Source organism: Amphibalanus amphitrite, unplaced genomic scaffold (assembly GCF_019059575.1).
Source record: "Amphibalanus amphitrite isolate SeventyFive unplaced genomic scaffold, NRLGWU_Aamphi_draft 000192F_arrow, whole genome shotgun sequence".
NCBI classification, from domain to species: Eukaryota; Metazoa; Arthropoda; class Thecostraca; order Balanomorpha; family Balanidae; genus Amphibalanus; species Amphibalanus amphitrite.
In genome coordinates, this window is record NW_024881687.1 from 751,507 (window position 1) to 779,445 (window position 27,939).

Sequence of the window (27,939 nt, forward strand, 5' to 3'; positions counted from 1 at the left end):
ACCCTGCAATTGCTGAAACGAAGTCTGAGACCATTAATCATTCTTAGTTCCAGACAGGCTAAGGTTTCAGCAAGGCTAAGTCTGGTTCGATATTCGACTGATTGGCGAATTTTACCGACTTGTGCGACAAAATGCGGTAGGAAGCCAGCGAACCGGTGCCCGCGCACACTGCCGCAGAAACTGTCCCTGACATTTCAGCGACATCGCGATTATGGAGCGCCGCATTGTCGGACGATCGGATGGCCGGCCTTGGTGACCTTGAGTCAGTTCCTAGTCAGACCCGTTCCTTGTCAGTGGTGACCTGGTTTTGTTGAAAATCGTGCTTCGATGATTTACCCTGGAGTTATTTTTTGTTGCTGTGCGATCACAAGCATGGTGCTGGTTAGGTACATATCGACACCTTTTTTTAAATCCCACATTTATTCTCCGGTGAATTTCAGACAAGTTGGTTAGAGACCTTCAAAAAAGGTACAATCACTCGATTTTTCTCAAGTTTTTTCTGTCTTGGCAGATAAAGCAATACCAGAACAGGCCTACGAAAACACATATTTGATCAGGATCGGACGATTGGACACTTTTAAAAGGAGATCTTTCGTGCCTCCCGGAAATTCACGGGAGAGTAGATGTGGGGCTTAAAAAAAAAGGTGTCGATATAAGGGAGTTAGTTTGTGAGCTGTAGCATGTGCACCTCAGATGGATGGTGCGATGTTCAATTTTTATCAGAGATTGACCCTTCGATTGCGGTCTTTATAGTACCACTGCATTTTATGGTCGCGACGCTAACCCATTTTAATGGGAGTGCCTCGTCACCCGGAACTTTAATAGATATCTGATTTATGCACTGACCTAGGCTGCGAATAGCTGAAAGGAATAAAACGCCGTGTGCGTAATAACAGGTTCGTGCTTTGACCTCTTCGATTTTAACCTAATTCCATGCTCACGCACTTTCCGTCAACCTTCAGCAATCAACACAATGACAATGCCTGTTGACACACTTTCAATCAACCTTTTTTTTTCTCAAAATACCCTGATCTTGTCCTTGTCCGTTCTCCACCCGTCCCTCCAAATACCTTGTCCTTGTTCGGTCCCCATTCATCCCTCGCAACTCCCGGTCCTCAGCTCCCGGCCGTCGGCCTATCGCTCTGCGTCGCGGGTCGACGTTATTGCACCGGCGATGGCCGCGGCAGCTGCTCGGGAGCAGCGGCACAGATGGTCGGGGGCGGCAAGTGACTGCGTAGCTGCCACAGTGGTGGCGACTCGGTACAATGGTGGTGGCTCGCTGGTGTCGGAAACCATGGATATTTGTATGTCATGTAGTGTTGGAGCGAAGTATTTACATGTGTTTTCTGTTTGTTTCAGATAACTCAACGATGATCTGGATTTGAAGCTAGAGTGAAGCTGAGCAAAGCAAAACTCATCTTGGCCTGATAGTTATCTTACCAACACTGCTATCAATTTTGTCACGGCCTAGCCCGACCGCTTGGTCTCTTCTGGCCCACCGTCCGCCGGCTGAGTGGTCATCATGCCGGCGCTGTGGCTGGACCGTCTGCCGCTGCCCAACCTGCCGGCCTACACCGCCATCAGCGTCACACTGCTGCTCTGCTCCGTCTACTTCGCCGTCACCACCCAGGATCGCTTCGAGAGCGACGCCGTGTCCCGGCTGACGTTCGCCGAGGCGCTGCAGAGACGCTGTCTGCTACCACCTCCGGTGAATGAGTCGGCACACGATCAGCGCACACGACTGACCGACTACTTCGTTCTACTGGCGACGTACCCGACCCAGCGCGCGCTGCTACATGAGTTCCTCCGGCACAAACTCCGCTCGGATTTTCTGTACTGGCCGACGGTCGCCACCGATTGGGGAGAATATGGAGAGCGGGCGCCCGAATCGACCGCTAGCTCGAGTGTGTTCTTCGCGCCCACGATCTACTACAGGGATCCGGGAGCTTGGACGGCCGCGCTGCCGGAGCCCGGCATTCAGGCCAACCTGGTCAAAACGCTGGCCTTCATGATCCACGAGCCGCTCTGCCTGTGGGTGAGTGCGGTGGAGTTAGGGCGGTGGTGAGGGAAGCACGGTGGTGAGATTTAGCATTTCATAAATACTTTGAAAGCATCTTGAGTTGAAGACTGATTGATGTTGTCGAGGTGATCAATAATAATCATAAATCGTGTTGACGATGATGCTTTTACCCTTTCCAAATCATAAAAAGTATAAGAAGCGACGTTCGGTGATCAATCTCTGCATTTGTCCCAAACCAATCTGCGGCCCCGTTACTCGGTCTGACCGTTATCGTTTCTTGCTGCCATTTCAGACCCTGATCAACATGGCCTACTGTCTGCTGGTTCTGCTGGGAAAATCCATCCAGCAGAGCATGTTCGGTGAGCTGCGGGTTTCCGAGCAGACCCAGCTCAAGGACAAGTTCTGGAACTTTGTCTTCTACAAGTTCATCTTTGTGTTCGGTGTCATCAACGTTCAGCACATGGATGAGGTGGGTTTTCAGTAGAGAAGCTTGCTCTAGATCGTGTAGATTGATGGTCCTGGCGCAGAGTGATGAGTGGGATATTCATGGAGCTTTATGATTTTGAAGGCACCCAAGCGTCGCGCTATAGATGAGGCCATCTTAAAAAGCACGATGTCATGATTTGGTTGTCACAAATAGTCGAACTACGATTGCTACTATTCCTTTGTTAAATGCGAGCTCAGAGCCAGCCGATGAGCTGCTCTTAGCTCAACACCCTCTCTCGTCAGTGGATTCGCGCCGCGGTCTGTCGAATGACCCTTCAGCGGCCGTGACGTCACATCGTTAATCCTCCCCCTCTCTCTATCCGACCGCCGAGCCTCTGCCCTCTGAGAGGATTATATAAATCCCATTAAAGGTCTTCGTTATTCATAGCTGGTGCCTTGATGTCTGGAATCTCATTCTCCCGTCGGACACAGCTTAGGCGGTGAATTCTTCTGAAAGGGAAGTCCCTCCAGTAATAGGATTTGTCTGCAGAGTGAAGAGCTTTGTCGCACGCAGTCTTCAGGGATTGACCGTGACTGTGGAGTTCTGAGTTCAATTCTGGTGTCCTTTCTGGGGCTTGGCAACTAGTTTTTGTTCAGACAATGGTACACGGAAATCATGCATTACGTTTTGTAACTTACATCATGTCCTGCATTATGTAACCTTCTGTTACATATTCAGTTTGCGAGTCTTTTGTGAAGTTGTAATCATATCTAACGCGGAAGGGATTAAAACGTGGGATTAAACATTATGGCGAAATAACTTTTCATCCCACATACATATGTGATAGACCCGCGCGAATTTGTTACCCTACCTATTTGAGCAAGTAAAGAAATATATAAATGTAGTCCGAAAGGCGCCGCAGCGTTGTTATAATAAACAGCGTGTTTCCGAATGACTATGATTGTTTATCAAGGGAGCTATGGATGATCGCTGCCTCCCCTTCTCCGTTTTTCCTCCCCTTCTCCGTTTTTCCTCCCCTCCACGTCGTTCATAGCGTCAGTCAGACTCGCCCGCCACCGAACCCCAACAATATCTGTCAGCCATCCCGGCCCGAAGCCTGTCTCAGACGGCTGCCGGCCAACTGTCCGTCCCCTGGAATCCCGTGTCCCCTGTGTCCGGTCACCGCTCTGTCTCCGGAGGGTGCTAACCTGCTCAGACAGTCTGCTGAGCCAGTCTGCTGACTGGTGGGCCGGCCGGGCGGCTGTGGGGTGGCATGGAAAATACAACACTGTGACCGATAGGGGACCGGGGCCTGACAGATCGTGAGATCTGTTTTATTTAACCCTGTCATATATTTATAGGTGTGCTGCGCAAGATGAACGTCGCATGGGAATCATTAAAGGTAGTGTGCCAGCTTTCTTGGACCGTATGGAGTTAATGGCCCAGATAAGGAGAACCGGATTTTTAGAACTTATCCATACCTTCAAAAACTCATGGAAACGTCTTAAATTCTTCAAATTTTGAGTACCCCAGTGCGAAATTCGCCCCGACGGGTTGTCGGTCGTACCCCAACCACATTTCACACCACTATGAACAATAAATGCACACACTGAAATCGCTATTACCGATATGCTCATCCAATCAAGTTTCGATAAACCCGTTCATCATCATCTCCTGCGGTTTCGAACACGCCTGTTAGGTGGCTTCTGATGCTCGTCGAGGTCGGAATTTCCAAATACGCGTGGTGCGTCGGGCCGCGCGCTCTGACTTCGGCCAAGAAAAATGCGTCAGCTGATCATTGTCATTTCTGCCACTTGCGTGTGGTGAAATGGGGTCATAACTTATAAGACGGCTTTTTCATATCAATTATTTTACATAAAATCATATTTCAAACCATAAATAATGTTCGACAGCCAAATAAAAGAAACAATACCAATACGGGCTTACAGTTTAAGGCTCGACATTGTGTTGTCTACGATTAGACAGCTGATAACTCATTCCCGTACGTCGTATGGTCGTAACACTATAATGACCTTTGCTTATTGTCACAAGTGCGCCGCATTCGCGATTGTTGCCCGACGCCTGTTTGCAGGTGAGCCCACTACAGTTGTTATACATATCTAAAAACCGATAAACTTTTAGGCGAAAAAGGCACTATTCCAGGCCCATTTTTGATTTTTTTTGCGATATTAGGTAAAAACAGAAGCTTCTTATCCTAGGAAAAATAAAATGGGAAATCTTTCAAAGGTGGCACACTACCTTTAAATGATTCTCATGCGACGATAGTGGTGGCGTATCATGCTTAAAAGCTGGCTCGCATGAGACTGATTCAAAGCCTTAACTGCCATGGCGATACTCGGTACATCACTATGCGATGGCGATATTTACGATACAACACGATTGGATGGGCTACCGTGATATTGTGTCTGCTAATTTTATCGTCAATTTTCTTTATGTTCACTCCTCTCACTCCCCTTGCCTCCGTGTTTTCAGGTGGTGCTGTGGTGCTCGTGGTTTTCGGCGCTGGGCTTCCTGCACCTCCTCACTCAGCTGTGTCGGGATCGGTTTGAATACGTGAGTGGCTGACGGACAGGGGGTGGGAGCGGCACCCCGGTACGGAGCGGCTGTCAGACCGGTTATACTGGCACGTGGGGGTCGGGTGCTGCAGCCTACGCCGGTTCCGAGGAGCACCAGCCTGCAAGTTGGAACGTAAACAAACTGAATCCAATATTGTTTAAGTTTTCTGTAATATCGCACGGCGTTTCTCACGCTGAGGGATAATTTCAGTAAGGCGTGTCGGCGAGACTGTACCCCGGGATCCGGGTCAGCCGACGGCCGCCGGCTCAACGCCCACCACTGTTTGCCCGTGACCTCTGACCTTGGACGGCTGGGACGGCCGCCCCTCCCCCTCCCTCCCCTCCCCTCCCCTCCTCTGCCCGGTGGGATGGGCTCACCTAATGACCCCTCGTGCGACCCCGCCTGAACGGAGCCAGCATGCGACAACAGCAACAATAGGCACCCACTGTGTGAGGCCGGCCACCCTTGGACTCGGTGTGGTAGGACTGAACGATACTGTTTGGTTGGGTTTTACGACGGCATAACAATTGTGGCTCCGGTGTAAGTACACATTGTGTTGAGGGGTGGGTTGATCGGAGATCTTGTGTCTGAGGCGCCCTATAACTCGCGTGATTCGACCGTCGCTCCTGCTCTTATGTGCCGGAATATCGTCACTTTCGCCTGGCTGAACATTGGACGCCCTGTTGCCCGTGCCCCGTCTGAGTATTCCCAATATCTGATCCCCCTCCCAACCCGCCTGACCCCCCCCTCCCCCAGCTTGTCTGACCCCCCCCCCTCTGCCGACAGCTGTCGCTCTCGGCGAGCACCCCCCGTCGCACCCACGGCCGGCTGCTCTGTCTGCTCTCGGCCATTCTGGCGCTCTCTCTGGCGCTGCTCGTCATCTGCGTGTATGTCGGACTGGTGGCCAGTCTCAACACGTTCGCCTTCATGGCTGCAGAGGTGGGTGATGTGCCGAGTCACGTGCGATGTCTGTCCCTCGGTGTCAAGATAACTTTACTACTCCTCGGTGGTGGCAGTGAATTTTCTTCAGATGGGATCCTACAATACTGAGGCACATGAGGGATATGGGTGCATACGGCACGCGAGATTCGGGATCTGGGGTTTGACGGGTTTGACGGCAATGTCGTAGATCTCGGATTATGATGCTGCTGAATTTCATTGCTACAATCTTTATTTGGTATCCCATTATACATTTCATTATCAAAATATGCCGTTGGCGGGCAGTTATCAATCATGCTGGCTATCCAATAGGTTATGTTCTGAACGGATCTAACAGATCCCAGCCCCTTCCCGGCAGGTGTCGATGTTTTGCGCAGTTTCTTAGCTATTGACGTGCAGCGTCATGGCGTTATATGCGGTTTGTTGGGCTAGCAGAATATTAACCGATTCGCGTCACAGCCCCGGCGCTAATTTCTGCATGTCGATGGTGTTAGTTTGCGAAATGAACCGGCCTCTAGATATCGAGCCGATGTCGGCTAAAGGTCATGGACGCTGCGCAATTACGCGGCTATGATGCTAATAACCGCCAGCTCGTCATTAACCGCTATTAGACCGGTGGCATCGTATACAACAGGCGGTAGCGGATATACTGTATGAATTATACATGCGGAATATTGGGTGCCTTAGGATATCATTGTAGGCGCCTCTGGTGATTTACACCTAAAAGGTTCACGGCACTACGCCGATCACCTTGTGGCGCCCTTAATCTATGATTCATTACCTTTTATTGCCGGTGTTTTGACGCGTCAGACTCACACCATGTTGTTTCCTTTAGGAGCCCCGCTCCAGCTGTGCGCAGTAGGTTTTATTCATGGCGGTAGAGGCGGCGGAATCCGTATGGGACCGAGCTTTCTCAGTGCGTCAGCAGGCAGTCAATACGTTGTCCAGCGCCGATGGTCGGGCGGGGCGGCGCCTTCGATTTCCTGGGCATTGTGTTTTTTGTCGCGTGGCATGCTGTGATCGCGTGCCAATCAGGCTAGATGCGCGGCAGGCGGGACGGAAGAGAGAGGAAGGAGGGGCGGGTAGAGGGTTGGAGAGGGTCAAGTGATGTGGTAAATGTAGGATGTAGATATTAGAAGTCTCGGGAGAGAGCTACCCACGTATAAAAGATGTATTCACCCGGCATATTGGTGGTAGGTGAGGTAGTGGAGGGCTTCTTTGGTGCTTGATAACGGACCGCTCGCGTCGGTGATCCTCTTATTTGTTTAGCATTCCACTTTGTGACAGCGGATTGCAGTTGGACGACATATCTTCCCGCAGCAGTTTTGTTCCCCGAACTTGTTTATCAAATCGACTCGTGTCAGCAGTCAGCCACGGTTGAGATGCATTTTGCTGTCTTGGCGCAAAAGCCATACTTCGCTGACATATTTTTCCGTTGTAGGACGAGTTTTGCTGGAGTTAGTCGGACTGCTAAATAATTGACTTTTTCCAACGAACGTCCCTGTGGCGTGCGACCGTCTTGTTTTTGGTGTAGTCGCCTCTGTAACAGGCCACTGTCACGCACAGACGCCTTGCACCGATCGCACTTTTCCGCGCTGGCTGCAGCTGCGGCGGCCCGTCGTCAGCACGCGGGTCGCCACCCACACACCAGTGTGAGGGTGCTCTGTAACTCAGCCCCGGGCTAGTCACGCTTGCGTGGCGTGTCGTAATGCAACTCAGGCCCGATATGGCCACAGTACTGCGCGTCGGCCTAAACGGAAAGTCAGCTGTGTTTACTGAACGAAGTGGAAGCGATTGGCGATATGACACGACTTCGATAATGTGCGATGTAGGGCTTCTGCCAGCGTTGTATACCATCCTCAAGGGTTGAGTTGCCTTCGTTCTTTGTTTATGACTCTGGGGTGTTACGCCGTCCATATAAACATGCCTGCTAGTGTCTGGCTGCCTAGACAGACGGCTTATATCACAGTTGTTAGGCCAGCCGGCTGCTTTTTTACACCAAACATTTCTTACGACATAGAAACAGATTTATGTGGTGAATCACGGCATGCCTTGATTTGCCTGACATTCCTGGCCAGTAACTATGCCAGCGCTTTGCTTTAGTTGCAATCATTTCAACCAATCGTTGTTGCTGACATCCTGTCCTATATTTCAGTGTGCCATTGCTGACTTGTTTTCCCGCCGCTGTTTTAGCGTGTGCAGACTGCTGACGATGCCCTGTTATGTGTCACTGCTGACCTTCTGTGTCTTATTTCAGTGTGTGCTGCAATTGAACTGTCGCTGGTTCGGTGAACATCGCTGCTGGGATCCTGTGTACCATTTTTGACCTGTTTCCCGTCTACTATTTCAGTATGTGTTGCTGTTAACCTTCTGTCTGCTGCTACATATGTGCGGTTGATGATCTGTTGTGTGTTGTAACTGTCGACACCCCGTCTCCTGTTTCAGTGCGTGCTGCTGCTGATCCGTACGTTCCACACAATGATCCGGTACGCCATCCACCTGTATGACGTGGCGCAGACGGCCCAGTGGGAGCGCAAAGGTGAGACCAGGATCCAGCTGTGGTGTCCGGGGGTCCATCAGTATCCACTATCCATTGGATCTACCCATCCAGTATCCATCCGGGGACCCATTGGTGCTGGGATCCCGAGTCCCTTGGTTTCCGGGATCCAGCGATATCCTGGATCGGGGAATATAACCAGTTCCGGGGCGCAAGAGTATTCAATGTTCAAAGGTACCTATCCGATTCTGAATCGGATCCTGAGTCCAGCTGTGCCCGGAGTTGCGTCGTACAGCCGTTTCCGTTGTTCCTGGATCAAGTAGTACATATTGCGGTGACCAGTGGTCGTGCAGTACAACAGCGTGCAGTTGGACGCATTACCTGATTGGTTGTGTGCGAACTTGTCCCGCTGATTGGTGCTTGGTTCGGGCAGAGACAATCGGGGCAGTGTGCCCAAGGCAGCGTTACCGGGGATTGGTTTGGCTCTGGATGGTGGCACCGGGTGCTCTTCGTAATGAATTTCCGGGGACAGAAGGAGCAGCTTTGCGCAGGATAGATGTACACTGTACAGTAGTGGATGATACGTCGCTTGGTTGTCACGCGATAGTTTGGCTTGGAATCACTCTGGCAGCAGTAGGAGTACTCAGGATGAATACTGCAACAAAAAATGAAGTATAGGTGTTTTGAAAGATCGTATACTATACACTACGTTCTTGCTCATTGCTCTGTTTTAGCTATCAATGCAGGCCTAAAAAGTTTAAATTATTCTTACTTAACACGACCATACTGTCTATTGACCATTCATGTTGGTAACGTCAAGCATAAGCGACAAAAGTTCGTACGTGGTCCTTCTTATTCGCGCATATGTTTTGGATCACACAGAAAAAAAATGTTATCGCTTCATGTAAACATTCTGACCTCGAATAGTTTTTTATGAAGCTGGCCAACTGGTCATGACTGGTACTGAGTTAAATATTTAGAACTCTGGGCATGGCCGCGTGGCAGCACGGTCAGGACTAGGAAAATGCCCCAATCACCCACCAATAAATCATGACAGGCGACCGGTGGCCCGCGATATTCGTGATTCGGTGATGGCCGATTCAGCAGTCTCGTGCCTTTTCCCAATCCCTAAAACTACCCTCTTTTTTCTTCTAGTGGCTAAATCAACTTCACCTCCTCTGCCAACTGCTTCAGATTTCATGATACCCATTACATTGCAAGGGTATTTCCTGTTAAGCACTATCTGAATTCATCCCCTAGGCTGCGCAGTGTCTCATATCGCCTCGCAAGCAGCACAGATTTGTGACGAATTGCGGTGACATGCCCGGTCCGCGTGCTTCTCACATCGATCGCCATTGCTACGGTGCCTACCCTACTCCCGTGTATGTAACCGATAGCGTCCCGTGGCTCTAACTCCCCCCCCCCATCCGGGCCACTCCCTATCCGGACCACTCCTCACACTCTGGTGTGAACTCACCTATTGCGCCGTCACTCTACCTGGCTAGGGGGGCCGGAGAGGGGGGTGACCTGACCGATCCTGGCTCCGTCACACACCACTATCAGACTATGCAAACGGCCGCCGCAAACCGCGGAGTGATAGCCAGCGGCAGGCGGGCAGGCCTTTATTACAGGGGAGGGGAATCGGGCCGGCCGACGGAATTGGCTAGTGTGTGGGTAAAACGCTCAGGCGCTGTGTTATGATTCATAACACTGCGGGAGCACGGCATAACTTCACAGCCCATGAAATGGAGAAAGCTGGTGAATTCTTATCTGCGGATAAAATTACGGGAAATTGTATTGGCTACACAGTGATGGCTAGCTTGTGTTGCGGCTACCATATGTTTAATTTTTATGTATTTATATTCTTATTCAACCGCGCCTTGGTTCAGTGTTATACGATCTGTTTGGGTTCGTTTTCAGGGCTCTTGCTCCTGCAACGACACGCAGATTTCCACAGAGCAAAACGAATACATTGAAGGTCTCCGAGCCTCTTTCTAGCGTTACCATATACACACACACGCGGCCTTCCTTTCCGTTAGCATAAACAGCCGCTGCTACCAGCCTCTGTACGCTGTCGTGTCCTAAGCATCCCGTAATGCTGTATACCGGGCGCGGGCGGACCGCAGTGCTGGCGCTGGGCCGGGACCGGGAACCGGCCACCAGACCGGAGCCCCGTGGTCCCACCGTGGCATGACATGTCTCAAAGGTCACACCCCACGCCATCGCGTCGCATTGCGCCATGCGGTAGGCATACCGCATGCCACCGTGGGGTGTTGTGAGGGTTACTACGGCAAATAGCGTCGAGGTGTTATGCTGAAATTGTGTTAGGAATGGTGCTGCACAGTGTTTTGATATGCATTCCAGGTTGGAGGTGTCATAAATTCAACCGTACCTGGGTGTGGCGGTCTAAAAGCTCTTTACTGCAGAGACGGTTGCACAGAATAAATACGCATTGCCATAATAAATGCACACATCACAATATGACAGCGTAGTGAGACGGTTTTATGTCCCTAAAAAAACTGCGGGTGTGTTTGGGTGTGGTGTGGGTAATGGCGCGCGGTGCTCTGTGGTGTGAAATGCAGGATTATGAGAGTAATACGGAATTACACGATGGTTTACACACGACTCATAATCGGACATGACCGCAGACCGAAAGACGAGAACTATGTATATCGGCTTGCATGGCTTGTCACCTTAAGTGGTAGTTCGCAGTGCTAGGCTTGGCGCGTGATAGTGTTATTTGCGGGTGTGGGTTGTTGATAAGGCAGGCGTGAATGTTTGTGCGACTGCCGTATCGATGTGTCTTAGACGGTGTGTCAAAGGGCTGGGGTACTGCAGATTGGGCGTATATCGCTGCCTTATTACTGTAGTGGTTCGTATGACATTTATAAATGACCGTGAAGGTGCGTGATGGGTGGGACATTAGACAGTCATTCCATAATTTTTGTTACCACAGTTTATCATAAGGTGCTAAAATATCTACCCCACTTGGTATTGGCATTTGTGTCGCATGTTCTACCCGGAACCTGTGTGTGTGTACATTTATAGACTTACCACTCTCTCTGCGACAAGCTCACCATACACTCTTGGTTTTGCCTGACGTCGTTTCCGGTCCTGTCCGCCAGGGTCGCTGGTGTACCTGGCTGAACTGATGTTTGAGGTCACTGAGCTGGTCATCGACCTTCTCCACCACGTTCACATGCTGCTCTGGGGCAACATTATCCTCAGCATGGCCAGCCTGATCATCTGCATGGAGCTGCGGCACATCTTCTATCAGCTGCGACACCGACTGGCGCGGCACTCGCACTACCGACGCGTTGTCAGGTAGGTAGGGCGGGGCGGTACGGCGGACGCTGTCGCTACTGACTGTGGATGGGGTATGGGAGGTTCTTATCACCGTCTTCACAACACAATCCTGTAACCTGCCGCGTCTCCTCCCCTCAGATACATCGAGCTGGAGTGTGTGCAGGCCACGCCGGCCGACATTGACGGCGACCAGTGCGCCATCTGCTGGGACGCTATGGAGACCGCCCGGCGGCTCGACTGTAAACACTGCTTCCACGCGTGAGTGACACCGAGTTCGCTCGGCGTGGGTACTGGCTCTTTTACTTTGATTCGCCCATGTTTGGAATATGAAACGTTGCAAATTATGGTTCGTTCAGCTACGGTTGTAGGTTTACTGCTTCAGCCTTCGACTGGTCTGACAACGCTGACGTGCTTAGAATGACGTGCTCGTTTTTCAGTCGTATTCTATTCCACTACCTCGCACACAGCTCCTTGTACCGGCCGATAGAATACCCACACTCACCCCTGACCTCTGTCCTCCCTCCCTGCAGGACGTGTCTGCGCCGGTGGCTGGAGCAGGACCCGTCCTGTCCCACCTGCCGGAAGGGACTGGATCTGAGCGGGCAGACGGCCAGCGGACAGCCACGCGCTCAGCAGCATCACCGGCCGCACTGGCAGCAGCACAGAGGTATGAACTGTGTAGGACTCCTATGGTACTACCGGCCGCACTGGCAGCAGCACAGAGGTACGAACTGTGTAGGACTCCTATGGTACTACCGGCCGCACTGGCAGCAGCACAGAGGTACGGGTTTAGTGACAGGATTGTGTACTGTATAGGACTCTTACGGTTATACCACCGGCCGCACTGGCAGCAGCACAGAGGTACGGGTTTAGTGACAGGATTGTGTATTGTGTAGGACTCTTACGGTTATACCACCGGCCGCACTGGCAGCAGCACAGAGGTACGGGTTTAGTGACAGGATTGTGTACTGTATAGGACTCCTACGGTTATACCACCGGTCGCGCTGGCAGCAGCACAGAGGTACGGGTTTAGTGACAGGATTGTGTACTGTATAGGACTCCTACGGTTATACCACCGGCCGCACTGGCAGCAGCACAGAGGTACGGGTTTAGTGACAGGATTGTGTACTGTATAGGACTCTTGCGGTTATACCACCGGCCGCACTGGCAGCAGCACAGAGGTACGGGTTTAGTGACAGGATTGTGTACTGTATAGGACTCTTACGGTTATACCACCGGCCGCACTGGCAGCAGCACAGAGGTACGGTGTACAAGGGTACAGAACTTGCGGGGTACGACCATGTACCGTCACACTCACAGGTTCCATTGGCAGCAGCACAGAGGTACGGGTTTAGTGACAGGATTGTGTACTGTATAGGACTCCTACGATATACCACCGGTCGCGCTGGCAGCAGCACAGAGGTACGGGTTTAGTGACAGGATTGTGTATTGTGTAGGACTCTTACGGTTATACCACCGGCCGCACTGGCAGCAGCACAGAGGTACGGGTTTAGTGACAGGATTGTGTATTGTGTAGGACTCTTACGGTTATACCACCGGCCGCACTGGCAGCAGCACAGAGGTACGGGTTTAGTGACAGGATTGTGTATTGTGTAGGACTCTTACGGTTATACCACCGGCCGCACTGGCAGCAGCACAGAGGTACGGGTTTAGTGACAGGATTGTGTATTGTGTAGGACTCTTACGGTTATACCACCGGCCGCACTGGCAGCAGCACAGAGGTACGGGTTTAGTGACAGGATTGTGTATTGTGTAGGACTCTTACGGTTATACCACCGGCCGCACTGGCAGCAGCACAGAGGTACGGGTTTAGTGACAGGATTGTGTATTGTGTAGGACTCTTACGGTTATACCACCGACCGCACTGGCAGCAGCACAGAGGTACGGGTTTAGTGACAGGATTGTGTACTGTGTAGGACTCTTACGGTTATACCACCGGCCGCACTGGCAGCAGCACAGAGGTACGGGTTTAGTGACAGGATTGTGTATTGTGTAGGACTCTTACGGTTATACCACCGGCCGCACTGGCAGCAGCACAGAGGTACGGGTTTAGTGACAGGATTGTGTATTGTGTAGGACTCTTACGGTTATACCACCGGCCGCACTGGCAGCAGCACAGAGGTACGGGTTTAGTGACAGGATTGTGTATTGTGTAGGACTCTTACGGTTATACCACCGACCGCACTGGCAGCAGCACAGAGGTACGGGTTTAGTGACAGGATTGTGTACTGTATAGGACTCCTACGGTTATACCACCGGCCGCACTGGCAGCAGCACAGAGGTACGGGTTTAGTGACAGGATTGTGTACTGTATAGGACTCCTACGGTTATACCACCGGCCGCGCTGGCAGCAGCACAGAGGTACGGGTTTAGTGACAGGATTGTGTACTGTATAGGACTCCTACGGTTATACCACCGGCCGCGCTGGCAGCAGCACAGAGGTACGGGTTTAGTGACAGGATTGTGTACTGTATAGGACTCCTACGATATACCACCGGCCGCGCTGGCAGCAGCACAGAGGTACGGGTTTAGTGACAGGATTGTGTACTGTATAGGACTCCTACGGTTATACCACCGGCCGCGCTGGCAGCAGCACAGAGGTACGGGTTTAGTGACAGGATTGTGTACTGTATAGGACTCCTACGATATACCACCGGCCGCGCTGGCAGCAGCACAGAGGTACGGGTTTAGTGACAGGATTGTGTACTGTATAGGACTCTTACGGTTATACCACCGGCCGCACTGGCAGCAGCACAGGAGGTATGGTAGATTAAAGCAGAGTTACCTTTCATGCGCTAAGGGCTCTTAGTGCTCTAATCAGACGCGGTCAGTATTCAGCGTAAAACTACTGAATCAGTATGACTGATGTTTTCGCTGCGCCTGGTATACCCGCTGTCTGTGACATCAAATCTAAGTATCCAGTCTAGTCAGGTGACTCAACGCAGCCGTTGTCTCCGCTAACTGTCGTCTCCGCTGTTCTATGTGCAGGTCGTTTCGTGTCGTTCCTGCCCAGTTTCTCAGTAGAGGTGAACCACACGCAGCTACTGCGCGCCAACCAGCAGGAGGTGCCCCCCGCCTCGCAGCTCGACTCCATGGCCAGACAGGTAGGAGCCGCGACACGGCCACATAACGTGATTGTACTGTAATAGGGGCGGACGTTTCCATGGCGAGTTTGTAGTTTGACCGTTTGACTGGCAAGAGTTTGAGTGACTCACGATGCATGATCTCATTCTCACTCTCCCGTGGCATTCAAATATCAGCTTCTACATTCAAATATCGTTCAAATATCAGCGCTTTGTATAGACAAAACGCTTATTATTCCTGGATCTTTGGTATTACCTTTGAAGGCCACATACTTCGCGGGTAACTTTGAACATGAAGGAATATTCACAGGACGTGAGCATTATGTGTATGTCTGCTCTACATTCAACACCAGAGTTTTGACCGCCCTGTCCCGCCATCCCCCGACCACAGGTGCAGCAGCTGTTTCCTCACGTGTCACTGTCGGCCATCACCGAGGACCTGCAGCAGTCCGGCTCCATGGAGGCGACGGTGGAGAACATTCTGGAAGGTTCTGTCCACGACCATCCGGCGCCGCCCATGTTCACCAGCGACGAGCTGGCGGATGACGGCGGCGGCTGGAGCCGTCCGGACGGGGACGGCGGGGATGGCAGAGAGGAGAAACCGTACCGCCACCACGTCAGGTCAGTAGGGAGATGAAGGAGGAACTGTATTGGCTCAGGACAGTTAGCTTTGGGGGGAGGGTGGCTATAAGAATATACAGATCAGGTAGTGGGAGTGGAGGAACTGTGTTAGCAGAGATGAGTGGTAGAGTGCAACTGGCTACGAGTACAGCAGTCATTGGTGTGTATATAGAGGAACTATGCCAACTAGGACAGATTTTAGGCATAAATGCTGTCAGATAGGTATGCATTAGACGGATTCCTTGGCGCAGTCGTTCCCTTGGCTATCAGGTTGTAACGGTATCGCTAGTCGTACCCCCAACCCCTAACGTTTTAACCAGTCGTCTGCCGTCCGTCTGTACCTGCCTCAGTTGTAATTTCACCCGCCGCTCTTTTCCACAGACCTGAGGCGGATCCGGAGCCGGAGCCGGAGCCGCAGTGGCCAGAGGCGGTCGCGCCCGGCGGCTCGCGGTTCTCCAAGAGCGCCTCAGAGCGTCATACGCTACTGCAGCGGAGGAAGGCAGCCATGCTGGAGCGGGCCCGGCGGCGCTACTTGGCGACTCAGTCTGACGGCGGTGACAGCGGAGGGACCGTCTCGACCAGCTCGGACGATAGTGGCGCACCTGCGGCGAGTGAGGCACTCCGACCGGCCGCGCTGGTTGGCCGATGATTCAGATTGGAGCAAACAGACTGATCGAACAGACTACACAGACTAGTCAGACTGGTCACAGACTTTTCAGACTAGCTGACTGATGTGGGATTGGTGAAGAATCGCCGGGGCTGGCGGGCGCCCATGGGATCCCGCGCGGTCAGTTTACGGGTAGACACGACCCAGGAACGGCCGAATTAAAACGCCGCGACTCACGCGGTGGTCTCTGTACTTAGACCCTCCGCTGTCCGTTGGAGGTTTTGTGTGTTGATGATGATGAGTGTCGCTTCCAAGAGTGTATTCGCACGAACGAACGGAATGGGAACGCGAAGGTTTCCAGAAGGAACCGGTGGGGACGGGGGCAGTCTGTAGTGACGCCAGCGGCCGCTCCCCGTCCCCCGGAGACGGTTTGGGCTGTGAAGTTTGCTGTCGCTGCCGGCTTGCGTCGCTCCAGCCTCTGCTGCTAGTCGTACGAGTTGTGGATCGGTGGACGTCGAAGGACAAGTAGAGAGTGTTGTGGTCGCAGCGAAGTCTATTTTGTCGATATAAAACCGCTGATTACGCGAACAATATTCGTCGTCCCGCCACAAGAGAAGTCTGCCTCTTCTTTTGGAGACTGGTACTTAGTCGTTTTGTGTGCCGTGTCAGCTCGTGCCGTTATAGGTCACCTAGCGATAATGTGTTTGTTCGGTCATTAACGGGCGTTCGTTCCCGCGACGCCAAGTCATTGGAGATATTTTTGTAACAGCCTGCGGGGATCCCGCTGTGCCGGGCTTCGGAGGACCTACCCGTGTGTGTCTAGATTCCGTTCTTGCGCCGGCCCGGCTTTGTTTCTGCTTGTTAGACGCGAGTCTATTATCTCTGTCGCTGGGCATTATGAGAAATGATGCTCCTATCGGTGTGTTGGGTCGGAAGGGTGCCGGTCAGCATGAACCCATGTTTGTGTGTCTGTGTGATTTGAGTGGCTGCAGTGGGGAGTTCCCTGCCGTCGGTCTACCTCCAGTGCACCTGTTCCCCGCTTTGGTCAGACTGACACCCTGGCCTGGCTTCTCGTCTCTTTTGCTTTATATAATATAACAAGACTTCTTTGCAGTGTTGTGTTGATTCGAAAACCTTCCCTTCAAACACCAACACTTTGTGTTCCACCATTAAGTTTATATTTCAACGAAACTTTGGCCCATCGTCACCACATCGTTTCACGCAAGACGTCACGGAACACTTCATCAAACAATTCGCGTGTGACTGTGCTGCGTGCACAAAATCAGACTTGGAACCTGTCTGATCACCCCTATAGGCGAATCCACAGCACTCGGTGCCCACAAATCCCCAATCCCATCGGCCCCTCGCGGTGATCACTGGATATATCCGGCAGTTACCGGACGATGTCCCCCGGACGCCACGGGCGGCAGTGGTGGCCGCTGTCCTCGCTCCGTCGTCCTCTGAAACAACGGCCCTCGGTCAGAACTGGTCATGGGTCACGGGTCAGTCACACGGTCAAATGATCGTTCAGCCAGAACCCATGATCTAATAACGACTAACTATAACGAAATGCCCAAATAAGATCCCAGATTGACAATGCCCTATTGCCCCGGGCTCCAAGCTCCACCATGTTTTTGATGTACCGCTGTGCACTACAGCGTCTGTGCAAACTCATGCAAGACACGAAATCATCTTAACTCTCGATATATTGCGGGGGAGTCAAATATCCGCAGTCAGTTTGGTGTCCCATTTCCCCGGAGTCGTCTTACCTATCCGATGAAGTTCATGACAACCAGGTGCAGAATGACGTGGGCGAAGATGAAGTCGGCAAAGCCTCGCTCGGGACTGATGCCGCTGAACTCGCTCTTATTCTGAGGGTTCACCTGCAGCCTGAGGCACACTGGAACACAAAGCGTGGTCGTCGGGAGGGGGAGGGAGACATTGCTTTCACTGCAGCCTGAGACACACTGGAACACGTCACCGCGTGGTCGTCGGGAGGCGAGGGAGACATTGCTTTCACTGCACCCTGAGGCATGCTGAAACACGCAGTAGTGAGAGAGGGAGACATTGCTTTCACTGCAGCCTGAGACACACTGGAACACACAGCATGGTCGTCAGGAGGGGAGAGAGACATTGCTTTCACTGCACCCTGAGGCATGCTGGGGCACGCAGTACAGTCGTCAGGAGGCAAGAGAGACATTGTTTTCCCTGCAGCCTGAGACACACTGGAAAACGCAGCGTGGTCATCGGGAGGCAAGAGAGACATTGTTTTCCCTGCACTGCAACATGTTAATTGTTTGGGAAGCAAGGCTATGGCTGAGGCACAGCTTTTAACCATGCAAATGCATCTCATAGCACACCTCATTGGAATACATGGAATATTTTCTGCTCCCAACTCACAGCTCTATCCACTACAAATTAAGAGTGAAAAATATGTCATACAAAATATGCCAAAGATAAAGTATATTCCAAGGAGTAGAAACAAGATGTGATTTGCATGCTTGAAAGGTGTGTTCCAGGCTTAGATCCTGGAACATTACCCTACCTACACAAAATTGTCGCAGAAAAATCATTGGTTTGATACACAGTGAGCCATGTGATAGGTTTGCCGACTGGACACCATTTTGTTGAGACAGAAGAAACATAGGCTCAGTAGAAGCTATGGAAGCAAGGGACAGTGCTGCTTTGGAAACTGCTCAAATTGTTTTCACGTGTGACTGCTCTTCAAACTCGCATAAAATGATGGAGTAAAACCTACTCATTACTTTTGAGCATTGATACATTGCCTACCTAATTAACTGTGAAAAAATATCCTGCAGATAATCATGTACCTTGCAAAAATTCCCCCCATATAGTATAAACCAAGACTAGGAAATCACTCACTATGGAGTTCACTAATAGCCTTGTTTCTGGTACCAAAATAAAACAGCTATATCAAGTATTTGCTTTTCATAATCCAAGATTATTGGGGACTACTGATGTTAAGTTTGAGGCCGAGACATTATGAGTGATGACTTTATTCAAAGTTTTTGGACTGGGTTGTAATGCCAGTTATCCTGTATCTGAAAGCCCGAGTTGAGGCGAATGAGCCTACTCCCACGATAAGCAAACCCAGACACTGCAATTGAACTTAAGTTTGCCAAATAACCAACAGCCACCAACCGCCACCCCACCACCATACTCACCTCCCAGAACGAAAGATCCAACGCATGAGATGAAACCACTGAGGAATGAGTTAAATGGGAATGTGCCGACTAGGCAACAATAAACAAACTGAATCACTCCTGTCAAGAAAATCTGCACGAGGTAAGCATCGATGATCATAAGCTTCTTTGGCGTTGTCTTTCCATATTCTGAGCAAAGTTTCTTCACCACTGCTCCAAAAGATTCAGCCATTTTTATTTGTTGCTTTTGACCTGTGATATCACCCACTTCCTAATACCTATATATCTTTTTATAAATTAAAATGTAAATACAATTAACAGCACACAACGCACAACGGCACAGAGCAGCCGGTGACTGCGCCAGAAATATCTACACGCCGTTTTTGTCTACATTTTTATTATTGTTGTTTTCCATAGAAATAAAGACTTGTTTTATTTCCCTAATTTGCTCCTATCCTTAAGTATCACATCAAATAAAATACTTTAAATCGAATATCATATGAATTGTATTCACGCATTTTTTATATGAATGTTGATTTTGATACAACATTAGTAATGACCGCTAGGGGTTTCAGCATTTGTACACGTTGGTATAACGCTTATTTTGATGCCCTTTCTGAAAGTCAAACTACTGCAAAAACATGCAACGCACCACAATGTATATAAATGCGGATTGCGGCGCACTAGCAAGCAAGTGAATTAAGTGAATTGTTGTACCCAGGGCTGCAGAGTCGATGTTACGGAGTTACGGCGACTCCGACTCCGATTCCGACTCCGGGCAGAAATGTCGACACCGATCGACTCCAACTCCCGACTCCGACTCCGCACTCCTGGCAGGGCTGCGGAGTCGACAGATTTTCGGTGACTCCGACTCCGACTCCGACTCCGGTCAAAACTGTCGACTCCGACCGACTCCGACTCCGACTCCGACTCCGACTCCGCAGCCCTGGTGCTAGCAAAGTGTTTCACGACGTGGTTTAACCCTCCATGGGCGCGGGAACTGGGGGGGGGGGGGGCAGTGGGGGCAGCTTGCCCCCCCCCCCCCCCCCCCCCCAACTCTGGTGCCTCCACAACTTCGAGACGGAATACCACACTTTTTTTGCAAATGATTTTTTTTTTTGTTGAAAAAGCCAAGGGATCAGAAATAAGTGGCCTGAAACCGGTGAGAAAACCAGATTTGGGGGTACCCTAGGTTGATCTCTATTATGGTGTGCCCTCCCCCCCAGTCTGAAAGTAGTTCCCGTGCCCTGTAACCCTCGCCCCCGCCCATACAGGGAAGGTCGAGCGCCCCCCCCCCCTCGGTTTTCGCGGAGTCGGGATCACTCGCGTAAAATGCGGCCGATCGCGACGAAACTTTCAGTACCCTCGCGATATTCAATTCTACACCTACCCTGAAAATTTCATGACCCTGACCCAAACGACTTTTGGCTTGTGACCTACTTTACGAGACCATGTTTGGCCGAAATCGCGATTCGGCGTATTTCCGCTCGCATTAGCCGCGCGTTTGCAGTCTTTTCGTGGTTTCAAGCGTTCAGACATGTGCTAAGCTCTTGCTCCCACGCATTAGGGTAGGTGTCAAGGTCACCTGAAGGTCAGGTCAGGTCAATGACCTTTGATGACCCCGGTTCACTTTTTTTAGTTTAACATGTTTCTGGGCTAGTCTTTGGAGCTGAATTCGAATAAAGCAACCTTGAACATTTACGAAGTAGTTTTGGCGCCTTCGTAGCATGTTACGAAGCTGTCAGAGGTGGTTGACACCTGCTACGAATATCTAGCCAGCCCGGCAGAACTGAAGAACTGAAGCCCGGCAGAACTGAAGGGCCCGGCCGAGACGTCCGAAATTTTAAGATTAGTTTGTCATCTCTAGGTAAGTGAGACTGAAGAGTCATGTCTTAATAGTTAATACCCAGGTAATGCTTATTTGAAATTGTTTTAACGGACTTTCACTGGGTAGTGGCCAGTGGGTAAAAGTTATTATTGCCTATTGGTCCCAATAACCAATAATAACTTTTACCCACTACCCAGTGAAAGTCCGTTAAAACAATTTCAAATTTGTCATCTCTGCTCAAATGCCTCCTGATCATGTAAAATATTTCACCTTTGCGACGAAAGTAAAACGTTATGCGCGACATGGCGGCTGGCGCATCAACTCATTTGGATTTTGTCTCACGCTCTCGCCTCTCAATACCTATGGCCAAATTAAATCCGTGCCCGTGACCACTGGTAAAAATAACGTAATTCGACTATCTTCTTTATTTTTGACCCATTAAAGGGACCCTCCCACCTTAACATTAGTTTTGAGTTGAGATAGCCAAATTGGTGGCCATGGCCTGAAAATACCGGTTTGGGCATTCACAACATCGAAAAATGCTTTAATTCGGAGATATGGAATTTCAAACTTGCAGTTTTCGGATTCTAAGGGGCTAATGCATTGGTATGCCCCCTTAGAATTTGTGACGTCAGCGGAGATCTAACGATTTTTAAATCTTTTACTAAAACGTTTGGCAGCACGCGGTGGTATATGCTGCTTTGCGCGCAACAAATGCCGCACTTTCAAATAAAGTCGCTAGGAACAGCGGAGATCCCAAAAAGTAAACAAAAGTAAAAGTCTAATATCTTGAAAACCGGTGAATATTTTTCGATGAAATTTGGTAGATATTCATTTTTGCTCTTTCTGAGCCGAGCGACATCACTTTCATGCCAATTCATTAACTTTTTTGAAGGTGGGAGGGTCCCTTTAATGCTTGGTCCCTTTCCTGGACGCTTATCCAGTCGCCAGGATCTTGACCAAAGGAACAGATCTCGCTCATAGCCGCTCTTTGTTAAGGCTTATCATGGGCCGGGGCGTAGGAACCTCAACGAAAAATGTGTGTGTGGGGGGGGGGGGGGGAGGGGCAGCGAAACTTCAATGCCACTTTGTGGGAGCGCCAATACCCCCATAAAGAATTTCTTAGCAGTTTTGTGCTCATCTCACCTTGCTGAACCATTTCCTGCTCTTAGTTTTGTATTTACCCAAATAAAAAATAAAAATACTCTAAAAAGGCTGAAAAGTGGGGGGGGGGGGCATCCCCCAGCCCCTGTTCCTACGCCTAACTATGTGTCTCACTCAGCAATGTCTGATCCATCAACACGTCCCTTAGTTTGCCTACCTTACTGACGATCGTTTGTTGACGCTGTACGTCTTTATGCCTGAGCTCGGTCGGTCGGTCGGGACGCGATCGGTTTCCAGGACTGAGTCTTCGGTTACGTCATCAAGAGGTTTGCCAGCTCAACATTTTGACGGTCGTTGTACGTTCTGCATACTTTCCGGCTTTGATCGATTGCTCGTCCTACAGGCTACAACAAATATTTGCCTGTAAACGTGAAAGCCTACGGCTTTTCGTCTATTATGTTGTGCCTACACCAGAGCCTATTTTAAGGGAATTTGACTGGGGGGGCAACCTGGAAAATTGTCTTTAATAATCCATTAACCCTCGCCCGTATTGGTGTTTTCCAGCTGCGAACGTATAGGTATGGGGCCGTTGGACCCTCCCCCTTGCCGTTTCGCCCCTGATCGAGCCAGAGCTTCGCGGAAAAAAAACGACCGTGCTGCCCGTGATGACAGTAAGCCGATGATACCCAATTTTAAGGTCCTAGGTCATCGGTTGACCTTCCAGGTCAGGTCAATGACCCAAACGTCGGGAAAATCGTAACCTGTTAGAGCGTCGTAAAGGGTGGGTGCTATGTTTTTTTTTTTCGGGGAGCTGATCACGAATATCATGTTAGTACTTAGTTATGATCATAGATGATGTCTTCATGCATTCAGGCCAGGTCGGGTCAGGTCAGGCTCAGGTCAGGTCAACCAGTAAGCGTTTTGCCGGGTATTCGTAGTAGGTGGCAACCGCCTCTGACAGTTTCGTAACATGTTACGAAGGCACCAAAACTACTTCGTAAACGGTCAAATGGTTGCTAAATTCGAATTCAGCTAAAAAAACCAGCCTAGAAACGTATAAAACTCGAAAATGTGAACCGAGGTCATCAAAGGTAAATGACCTGACCTGACCTTCCGGTGACCTTGACACCCACCCTAATGCATGGGAGCAACATCATATCCCATGTTTGAACGTTTGAAACCACGAAAAGACTGCAAACGCGCGGCTAATGCGAGGCGACATACGCCGAATCGCGATCCCGGCCAAACATGGTGCCATGGTGCTAGGCCGCCAGTGCATCTGAAAGAACTGTGGTGCCCCTGACAAGCCTGAGGTTCTAACGACAGGCCCATGGTGCCCCTGACAGGCCCATGATGCCCTTGCGAGGCCGGTGGTGTCCCTGCTAGGCCGATGGTGCCTCTGCTAGGCCGCTGGTGCCCCTGGGCCCTGACAGGACTGTAGTTCTCCTGACAAGCCTGGAGTGTCCCCGACATGCATGTGGTGCCACTAACAGGTCCAAGGTGTCCCTGCGAGTCCGCAGGTGCCCCTGTCAGGCATGTGGTGTCCCTGCTAGGCCTCTGGTGCCCCTGACAGGCCTGAGGTGCCCCTGAAAGGACTGATGGTGTCCCTTGGCCCTGACAAGCCTGAGGTGCCCCCGACAGGCCCGTGGTGTCGCTGACAGGTCCGTGGTGCCCTTGCTAGGCCTGTGGTGCCTCTGGCAGGCCTGTGGTGCCCCTGGCGGGTCTGTGGTGGTACCCCTGACAGGCCCAATGTGGTGCTCCTGCGAGGCGGGTAGGGCCCCTGGCAGGTCTGTGGTGCCCCTGGCAGACCTATGGTGCTCTTGCTAGGCCGATGGTGCTCCTGCAGGCCTGTGGTACCCCTAAAAAACTTGTGGTGCCCCTGACAGGCCCGTGGTGCCCCTGACAGGCCCAAAGTGCCCCTGTGAGGTCGATGGGGCCCCTGGCAGGTCTGTGGTGCCCCTGGCGCAGACCTATGGTGCTCTTGCTAGGCCGATGGTGCTCCCAACCAGTGCTGGAAATGAGGCCGCTTTTTGGTATCGGCGTTTTATCCTCCGGGTGGATTACCCCCGTCCAGCGATTAGCCTTTCGGGACCCACTCAGGGTCGCGGTTGTTTTCGCCGCTCGCCCTAGTCGAGATGCAAAGTTAATAGTCACACGAAGCTTCTTTAGGGCCAGCCAAACCAGCTTAGTCTGGAGATACTGTTAAATGTATGCATGTTGTAGATGAAAGAAAAAAATGTTTTATAAAATCGATTAATTTCGAATTCGCATTTTCAGAGGCCCCAAATAAACTGCGTGTGACTATCAACTTTGCATCTCGAAAGGGCCGAGCGGCGAAAACAACCGCGGCTCTGAGCGGGTCCCGAAAGGCTAAGCGCTAGACGGGGCACCCACCCGGAGAATAAAAGGCCGGGACCAGAAAGTGGCCTCATTTCCAGCGCTGCTCCCAACAGGCCTGTGGTGCCCCTGACAAGCCGGTGGTGCCCCTGGCAGGCCTGTGGTGTCCCCAGGACCCAAGGGGGCGGGGGGGGTCATGACCCATATGACCCACCCTTGGATCCACCACTGGTTATTACTTGCAGACTGACTCATTTGACATCCATTGCAAAACAAGTCACAGTAGTACCTATGTTTGTTACCCTGTTCCTTTATGCTCATTTTTAAAGTGGGCAAATCTCGACAACTGGGGGGGCAATTCTGTTGAGTGCGGGGGCATTTGCCCCCCCAGTTAACATGTTAAAATAGGCCCTGGCCTACACTTTTAGCGATGCATATAGAAAAGGTCACCTTTCGCTCAATCGACCGATTTACTCAATGAATATGAAAAGCGTAAACCGCTGTATCGCCGTAATTCCTATTAGCGTCATTGAATGGCCCACGATGTCCGGCTGCTTTGAATGGGTGGCAGGTAGCTCCTGCGGACCACGTGAACAGTCCAGTGCTCACGGTCAGGATGGACGGACCGGTCACGATAGTGACCGGGGAGGCGAGCTTCGTGTCTGGTGACCCCAGGTGGGGCAGCGATTCCAGCGAAAGTTGTCCAGCGCCCAGCCAGCAGGTTACAAAATTTCCCACAGGACACGAGCACAGAGACTCAGTCCGAGTCGCCAGGCCCGGCTGGGTGTTTGCACGCCATCATCCACTAGCCACGGCCGGGCCCCGGCAGGGACCGCCCGGCCGTGGAAAGTCGCGCTCCGCGTTGGGGAAGGTGCTGCGCTGGACGGCGCGGCTGGGCCTGCTGCTGCTGCTGACAGTGCTGCTGTGGCAGCAGACGCTGCTGTACCGCGCGCAGCCGGTCAGCACCAGCCTGGTGCCGCGTCACGCCCCCTTTCCGCACCTCACCCTCTGTCCCAGGATACACCTACAGGACCGGAATTTCGTCAACAGCTCCCTCCGGCGGACGCTCGCCGGCGAGCTGAGCGTGGAGGAGTTCTACAACCTGACCACCCTGCAGCTGGTGCTCTCCGAGACCAACCGGCTGAAGGTCTACGGTCGGAGGCCGATCGCTGAGCCCGTCACCGGCAGCGGTGTGCTCGGCACCTGGAGAGAGCGCTACTACCTCTCGCTTCGTGACGGCGCCTGGCCGACTCGGTGTTTTACGTTCCAACCCAGCGCGTATCTGAACAATCGCACCAATAACGTGCTTAGAATACAGCTGCTGCTAGGCGTTCCACCGCTTTTCGGTAACTACAAGGGCGTCTCGTATCGCCTATACTTTCACGGACCAGACGAGCCAAATTTGGGTGACCTCTCCACGCCTGAGCACGGAAGAACGGTGCCCAAGACGGTGGAAGTGGCATTGCGCTCCAGAATTAACGGCCGGTTCGTCGTCACGGTGGCGTTGAAGAAACTGGCGAGCCTCCGGCGGCGGCCCTGTCGGGGCGAGCCCGGCTACTCGCTGACCCGGTGTCTGAAGGAGTGCCAGTGGCGCCGGCTGGCGGCGCTCACCGGCTGCCGTCTACCGCACATGACCTACCCCGGCGTGTTCCTGCCCGACACACGAGGACCTCTTGATCACCTGCCACCGTGCCAAACTCCGATCTTTATAACTGAACCTCAAGGTGACGCGAGGTCTCATCGAAAAAGAATTGATGGCTGCTTAGAAAGTAGCTTCAACTTTAGCAGACGACACAGTAGCGTCGATCCAACAGGCAGCACTACAGACCCAGCCACGGATTTAGGAGAGCCATCGTATGAATACGAGAATGACCCTGATGATGCACTGCAAGCCTATTCGGTAACTGAAAGTCATTACCATGTCATGCCATCGGTTCCTGAAAATATCCTCCACGATCTACAAGATTGCGAGTGTCTACCGGCTTGTCAACAAACTCATTACCACATCAAGCAGAAAGGTGCCTCACAATCCTCAAAACCATGCAACATTAAGGCTATGTTCGATTTGGATCTAGCAACCGACCAAGTGGAGGAGGAACTCTCCTTCTCAACGAGCACACTTCTTGCAAATTTCGCTGGATTTATCGGTATGGTCACTGGATTCTCTCTTTTTACCCTAGCTGAGGTCATAGAAGCCATGATTTGCGTGCTGAGCGCCAGACGTCGAGCCGTGCGACAGATCAAGCCAAAACAAAAAAGCGATGAATGTCTGTAGAAAGACCATTTTGAATGTTAAAACACGTTCAGCTAAATCACCGAAAAGCTCAGTGAAAAAATCGAAGAATGATGAAAGCACATGGACATGAGGATTGAGGAAGCAAGAAGAAACGAAGACGTCTTTTAAGAGAGTTAAGCGTTGTTAAGCGTTGTGATGAATTATGAGCATAGTTAAAGGGACCCTCCCACCTTCAAAAAAGTTTATGAATTGGCATGAAAGTGATGTCGCTCGGTTCAGAAAGAGCGAAAACGAATATCTACCAAATTTCACCGAAAAATATTCACCGGTTTTCAAGATATTATGCTTTTTCAATTTCTTTTGTTTACTTTTTGGGATCTCCGCTGCTCCTAGCGACTTTATTTGTAAGCAATAGTTTGGCAGCTGAAAGTGCGGCACTTGTTGCGCGCAAAGCAGCATATACCACCGCGTGCTACAAAGCGTTTTAGTCAAACATTTAAAAATCGTTAGATATCTGCGCTGACGTCACACATTCAGAGGGGTATTCCTATGCATTAGCCCCTCTGAATCAAAATGCTGCAATTTTGAAATTCAATATTTCCGATTTAAGACATTTATCGATGTTGTGAGTGCCGAAACCGGTAATTGTGAGCCAGGGACCCCATTTTGGCTATCTCAACTCAAATCTAATGTTAAGGTGGGAGGGTCCCTTTAATTGACCGAATCCTCAATATAATCTGAAATCAGATTAAATTAGATTATATTGTTTAAGTTGTGCGAAAATGATTCAGATATTAGGTGGGTGGGTGTGTGCTTTGCCTTCTTGATATTTACTCGTTTAACCGTTAAAAATAGGTAATTATTTATTATCTTATCGGCCAAATCTCTTTTGACGTTAACCGACCGTGAGGGCTGGACTTAAGAAGGCGTAGAAATTGTGTGACATGTAGCCTGCCGTTGTAAAAATGACCCATTTATTTCGACCGTTAACTAAACGGTCGCGCTTTCGGTGCTCGTAGACACTGGTACTGTAATCGCTTTGTCAATGCACTTATAGGGCTGATCCAAGTTGTATGTATGGTAGGTATAGCAAAAGTACACCTATTTATGCGGAAGATTATTCATGCGGAGGAAGCGCTAGTCATTCGAAAGCTAGTCGGTAAGGCACGATC

General features: G+C 51.1%; 1 protein-coding gene and 1 long non-coding RNA gene across 14 annotated transcripts in view; one reads left to right on the plus strand and one right to left on the minus strand.

Annotated features, from left to right (window-relative positions):
• The window catches only part of LOC122384522 (E3 ubiquitin-protein ligase AMFR-like), an 81,879-nt gene extending 64,668 nt beyond the window's left edge, over positions 1–17,211 (plus strand). For all 13 annotated transcript variants that reach the window (XM_043372056.1, XM_043372048.1, XM_043372055.1 and 10 more), the window contains 11 exons: positions 1,360–2,035; positions 2,313–2,489; positions 4,941–5,021; positions 5,811–5,963; positions 8,409–8,502; positions 11,586–11,784; positions 11,905–12,024; positions 12,297–12,433; positions 14,776–14,891; positions 15,262–15,491; positions 15,873–17,211. In XM_043372056.1, the coding sequence (XP_043227991.1) occupies positions 1,523–2,035; positions 2,313–2,489; positions 4,941–5,021; positions 5,811–5,963; positions 8,409–8,502; positions 11,586–11,784; positions 11,905–12,024; positions 12,297–12,433; positions 14,776–14,891; positions 15,262–15,491; positions 15,873–16,140 (2,088 nt within the window). In that variant the 5' untranslated portion in view covers positions 1,360–1,522 and the 3' untranslated portion in view covers positions 16,141–17,211. The remainder of the gene's footprint in view (positions 1–1,359; positions 2,036–2,312; positions 2,490–4,940; positions 5,022–5,810; positions 5,964–8,408; positions 8,503–11,585; positions 11,785–11,904; positions 12,025–12,296; positions 12,434–14,775; positions 14,892–15,261; positions 15,492–15,872) is intronic.
• A 42-nt stretch (positions 17,212–17,253) lies between these two features.
• LOC122384525 lies at positions 17,254–19,641 on the minus strand. The gene is made up of 3 exons (XR_006257055.1): positions 19,284–19,641; positions 17,868–17,998; positions 17,254–17,558 (listed from the first exon to the last, which is right to left on the minus strand). It is a non-coding gene; the product is annotated as an uncharacterized LOC122384525 (long non-coding RNA).
• Positions 19,642–27,939: the final 8,298 nt, after the last annotated feature.